General features: G+C 41.1%; 1 protein-coding gene across 1 annotated transcript; it reads right to left on the bottom strand.

Annotated features, from left to right (window-relative positions):
• On the bottom strand, positions 1–4,172 carry LOC104074223 (BEN domain-containing protein 4-like; the record flags this gene model as incomplete). Its single annotated transcript, XM_009574283.1, has 2 exons — positions 1–708; positions 3,932–4,172. Coding segments are annotated over 2 exons (459 nt in total), but the record flags the coding sequence as incomplete, so codon positions are not given.
• Positions 4,173–6,154: the final 1,982 nt, after the last annotated feature.

Below are 6,154 nucleotides of genomic sequence, written 5' to 3'. Positions count from 1 at the left end.
GTATTTTAAGGTAGCATTTATAATTATGTTATTTTCCGTTAGGAAAGGGGAGACCACTTCTTTTTTTGTTGTAAGTGTGCAGACTTGTTCTTACATCTCCTACTCAGGGAAAGCAAATAGTTCCCAGCTGTTCTGGGTCCAGACCTGGGCTTGTTATCAATAGGCAGATGAGATAGTAGCTGCTGTTTCTTTTGACATTTTTATAGTTTTAAATGACCTTTTCTCTAGAACTAGATGAAATGAACTGCAATTTCCCTTTGAGGGTGCTATGAAGGATTTGCAAATAATAGGCACTGAGAAGTCCCATAGAGCAGGTCTTGAAATGAATTTCTTTCTGTTAACTGGGACACAGTAGGGTGGAGAAGCTGAAATGTATGCAGTATGTGTTCAAACATGCTTTGGACTCTTAAATCAGGGTAAGTATGTTTAACAAACAGTCTCTCCTAAATTAAGTGGTTGCTACTGTTGTATGAGGTTCTTCTCACTGCCATCAATCGCCAGATCCGTCTTGCATACCTCTATTGAAGACTTCGTCCTGTGACCCTGGATGGTCAGTCCCCTCGTAATACGAGTTCCCGTTGTGAAGGAAAGTCCCCACCGCACGCCCTTGACGAGCATGTCCTACTGCGTCGCTGAATACCTTGTTTATTTGCTCTTCGGATGGCATCCACCAGTCTGGGTTGGAAGTACAATGCATCCTAATGAACTCTGCAGGAAAACATGCAAGGATAAAAAACAACTTGCCTTTGCAGCATCTGTAATCACCCAGGCGTCAAAAGCTCATGGGAAATAAGAAAGGGGGCATTACTGCTCTACTTAAGTGGAAGTAAAGCCTTATGGGGGATGCCATGATAATGCTATTTTATTTCTGTAAAGTGTGTTTCTCCACATGCAGTGTATGTTGTTATACCTGAGCTAATTATGTGATGCATGGGACCTGGAGATAAAATCCCTTCTTGTGGAAATAAAAAGAACTAATTCGAAGTGACGGTTGTGATTCAGCGTGTGCAATACATGTGAAAATCAACATGAACCGGGATGTATTTAATTTGAAACCTTAAGGTGATTACTCTTGTGGATCTTTATGATCTCCCTCTGCTGGCTGCTTCAACATCTGCAGGCTGCAGTAGCCCACAACCTGCTTGAAAATGTCACTACCATTATTTCAGTTTGGTGCTCCTTTCTGTTTGGAGTACCTTTCACTTTAAGTCCTGCTCTTTCCATCTTCCTGAATCTGACACCTGTTTTTCAGAGACTAAATTGGCCTTAGAAATAGCTAAATGAGATGAGAAGGCTAATTCGGGGAGCCTTGCAATCGTTTTCAATGCAGGAGAAAATGAATTGTACTGCATGTAATTTGGCTATTTAAGTAGCTGCTGCTTCCACATACAGCTATTTATATGTGATGATTACATTTTTTATAATTTCTTTTTCAGATTCCTTGACATGCAATATGTTAAACTTGCAGAAGGTGCCTTACCAATTCTGAAGTTGTAACTGCTAGCCATACCTCAAATAGGTGTATTTGGACTTTGAAACGTGCAAATACGGCTTTAAATGTGAGGGCACCTTATTAGATATATTGGATACACTGTACCTCATGTAGAAACTGAGCTTCTTATTTATTCTGTAACATTAGTTATTCCCTCATGCGGTATTGTGTGTCCCAGGATATTTTTAAATTCTATTTTCTACTGTTGACAAGCCAACAGCACAATAAGTGGCGTAAGGTAACTTCATTACTGTCGCCCCATCTCGAGACCAGGGAATGCTGTGCTTTTACATGAGTTCCCGTGCCTGCAAGGTATCTCATCTCTTGGACAATTAGGACGTGATTTTTGCATAGCTCCTCCAGCAGTGTGTCTGCAAAAGTGATAGCTATCTCGGTTTTAAATTCATTTCCTGGAAATCCACACAGGCAACAGTAATTCCTACCTAGTTATGCTCACGTGGGGCTCCACAGACTGGTGTTTTTCTCGGAGAAATGGTTACCACGTAAAGGAGTAATGCTATAATTTAAGCATGCCAGGCTGTTTTAAAGCTGGTTCCAGACATCAGTCAGTTGTAGGAATATATTAAAAATGTTTATAGATGTTTAAACTACTCCAAGTGCAGAGAGAGAAGCAGTTTGTGCTCCCTGCTATGGTGGGAAGGCATAATTGGACGTACTGAGAATTAGTCAGACACTTGTTACCTTGGCTTGCAAATGGGCAGGAGCCAGTGGCCAACTCTTGGCACCAGAGAAAGTTGTCATGTTCCCACCCACACATGAAAGCCCAAAGGGAGAGCTGTCTACTCTGCTTTCTTAACTGGTCCTTAGATACTGAATGTTTTGCCTTCCTCTTCATGCTTCTGAAAATCAAGGAAATTGGCCTTTCTCTTTCTCCCAAGAAGCACTCCACACGTTCTGTATGTCCAGGACCTCAGAAAGGAAAGTGGCCATAAGCAAAAGTCCATCTACAGGCGGATTTACTGTTAGTCTCGGTGGGAGGCAAGGGGAAGAAAAGGGTATTAACACTCTGCTTGTGCATAAATTATTAGGTGAAATTTAAAGTCATTTAGTAAATGGTTAATGCACTTGTATTCAGCCTTCAGTTTCCAGGAGAACTTCTGGGACCCTGAATCTCGCTCCAGACCTCCGTGCAGCATGGTGCGCAATGGACTTGCCCTTCTATTAAGCTCTGATAGAGTATAAGGTCTGGTAGAGTATCATGTAACAGGTTAACAGGTTCCTCTGTAGTACAAAAAGAGCCTCTTTGCCTAACTTGGCTGTATGTAAAATCCGAGTTCATTACCTGGTTACATCAATGTACCCCAGCTACAAGTCTTATCTACTTGGCCTTGTTGGATTCTTCTACCCTAGATGTGAAGAGGCTCCATCTGACGTATATACCCACTTTGGACTCCAGTTGGATTACTAAAGATATTTTTATCACTGACTGACCAAAATAGAGCTTTTTACACTGCACTGGTTAGTAAAACATTCTTGAAGTCAGTTCAACCGAAATTTCATGTATGTGCTCACAAAATACTATAAAGTTAACTATGAGTTAATTAAAGAAATTATAAGCATATGCATTCATAAAAATGCCGATGCAATGATACTACAAACATGTTTGTAATTGGGCTTTAAAAAGTCCTGCTTTGTATGTTTCATTATAAAGCCCAGTACCAGGCCTTTCGAACAATTTTGGGAAGCCAAAGCATGAACTGCCACAACAGATAATTCTTCTCAATCTGGACCCTTTCTCTGTATTGTCCTACATCCTCACTCTCCGACATTGTGAAATGCTTGCAAAACTCCTCCTCCTTTTCAGGCTAAACATGGGGGAAAGTTGTGCCCTAACTTTTTCAGTCAATGTTGCATCAGTACTCCAAAAAAGAAGTTAAACCCTTGACAACGCATTTGTATACACTTTGTATGTAATTAACCTGTGGATGTTCTTGACCCTACAAAATGTTCAAACCTATTCTGAAACTCAGTTAGCTTTTAACTCCAATGATGCACTGTGGCCTTGAGCGCCATATGCTTACTACACATTAGGCTATAAATATTCCTTTGGTTAATTTTGCTGTGTATCAGTGTTAAAGAATGCCCTGTTAGTTTATTACAAAAGAGTGTAATCAGGATTGTCTGATTTTCCTTTGCTGTTTCAAGTATATCAGTGTCATGTGCCCTTGTATTTGTCTCCTCTCTTAAACAAGCAACCCTGTTTTTTGCCATTAAAAAAATCCCCAACACATACATAATACATACATACATATATATGTATGTATAAAAAAAAAAAGCGGAGGGTTTCTGGCTGCTTGTCGCCTGCCTGTGAAATCCCTTCTAGTTCTGCAACTGTCAGCCAAATGCTTCTACTGAGCCAGAGCCAATGTGGTGAAATGAGATCACATATGGTGGACACTGAGCGAAAAGATGCAGTACCTCTGAGACATGTTACTTTTACTGGATCCAGAGGACGTCTTTCAGGACCTGTCTCTCCTGACTGCACTGACCTTTTCCTTTTTCCAAGGCCGCATGAGTACTTAAGCTCATCGGTTGTGAAAACAAATCTGATGAGATAGCGAAGGAGCCGTCGTCCATCTTTCTTGGAAGAATTTACAGCCTCATCCCACTGTTTACTAGTGATGTAGACAGGGTAGTTGTTCAGCAACTGCTTGCTCCCCTGAAAAAGTGAAATATTTCCGTTGCTTATTTTACAAGGCAAATAAGTAAAGATGTCAGCTGCAAAAAAAAATACGCTTTTTAACTAGCTGCGATACTGACAGCGAAACACATCCTGAAGCGAACACGTAATTGCTCTGACTGAGAATGAGAACTTTTAAAATTACATTTCCATTTCCTAGAACTCGAATTTGGTGAAGTATGTTTTGAGAGATGGCTATTGATAATTTCCCCTTCAACAAGCAGGTTAGAAAAAGTTAAGAACCAGTGACTGGGTATACTATTTAAGTATAACCTTTCTTCTTAATCTTAAAATGCATGAAAAGGGTCTTTGAAGAGCGTGATCAAATGGATCACTTCATTGTGGCTGACAGTTTACTTCAGAGGTGACTCTCTTGGTCTGTTTTTATAATAAATTTATTACTTCTGTAGAACACACCTGAAACTTGACAGCAGTTATGTTACTGTGAAAAATACAAAGAAAATAAATAAAGGAACTATGAAAACTAAAAGCTTCATTATTATTAATGAATGCCATATTAACTCAAATTATAGCTTTACAGAAATGCCACCATGTCAGCTGGAAAGAAATTTTGCTTTTAACCTTCATAATTTGTGTGCTTCAATATTCCAACATTAAATGAATGCTGTGGGACTAATTATGGGGATTCCTGTAATCCACGCACATTTATAAGCCCTCTTCAGTCAATTGTACCTAAATTGTATTTAATTCTTGTTGCCCATCAAATGTTGTATTTCAGGATTACCCAGTTAACGTAAGATGGTACTGTTAATATACTTGAAATAACTGAAGTACACAAAAAACCAAACCACATGCTCCTAGAGACTCATTCACTTTTACAGCTACACCTCTTTATTAGAACACATAATCTGGAGGCCCAATTAGTAAAAGCTTTGTATAGCCCCCAACTTAGATAGGAGCTCACAGTGAATTAGAGAAACAAGGGTCTGATGCTCAGCAGAGGCAATCACCTGCATGCTGCACTTGTGGGCAACCATTGCAGAGTTCTCCTTCTCGATTCCAGTTCTTTGATGTCTGAAAACTATTTTAAGGACTACCCTTGCCTCCTTTCATATATTTATTATAGCATCCTGGGAGACAGCTTGGGAGCATCCTTGAAGTTTTTCCTCAGGTATTTGCTTTTAATTTTTTTGCAAGTTTGATAAATATGTGGAAGGTTGAATTTAGTGAAGACCGTGCTCAGGGGGTCTTTGGAGAACCTGTTCGTATGATTTAGGGTACCACCACCTCCCACGGCAGGGTTAGCACCACTGGGAGCTGAGCCTGTGTGACTGCTGCTTGTTCGCATCGGTGCAAACCTAGCTGGCTTGGTGCAAACTGCTGGCAAAGGCAGCTACAAGCAAATCCAAAACTCTGCAAAGGAAGACAAAACAGAAAGGACACAGGCTTTGTCTGTCTGACGGGCCCCTATCCTTTCCGCCAAATATCTCAACCCTTTAGCTTGTAAATCCAAGCTTGTAACCTCGAAGAGAAAGACCCTTTACCTATAGTCCAACTCTGTCTATAATTTGCATTTCACTTGTCTGCTCCCACTGCTGCAAAAGGGCCAGGGTCAATTCCTCCCCCTCCACGCATGACGCTGCTTTCATTTTTGCCAGGTACACATGTCCCTGGAAAGCCAACAGTAGGGCTGAGGAGCTCTGCTGTGGAAAGAACACTTCCTCCATCCAGCCCAGCTCCTTGTCCTCTGCCAATGTGGCAAGGGGGCCAGGGAAGGAGGAAGAGCAGGGGGGCAGCATGGAAAGCTCTTTGGGGGTATGATGCTCTTATGCCGAAGCAACTGTGACCCCTCCAACTCAGTGGGAGCTGACACTAGTATCTCCTTGGCTTGTTCCATCACAACGGTAATACACAGGACCACCTGATCCCCACATTGGCACTAATTTTCTTCAGCAGCTAGCTCAGCATCCCGTTTATATAAAGCTAATCATTTTCCTACC

The sequence above is a fragment of the Fulmarus glacialis genome, unplaced genomic scaffold (genome assembly GCF_000690835.1).
Source record: "Fulmarus glacialis isolate BGI_N327 unplaced genomic scaffold, ASM69083v1 scaffold13410, whole genome shotgun sequence".
Taxonomy (NCBI): domain Eukaryota; kingdom Metazoa; phylum Chordata; class Aves; order Procellariiformes; family Procellariidae; genus Fulmarus; species Fulmarus glacialis.
Note: the sequence above shows the minus strand (reverse complement) of the source record. Positions and strands in the feature narration are given on the sequence as shown.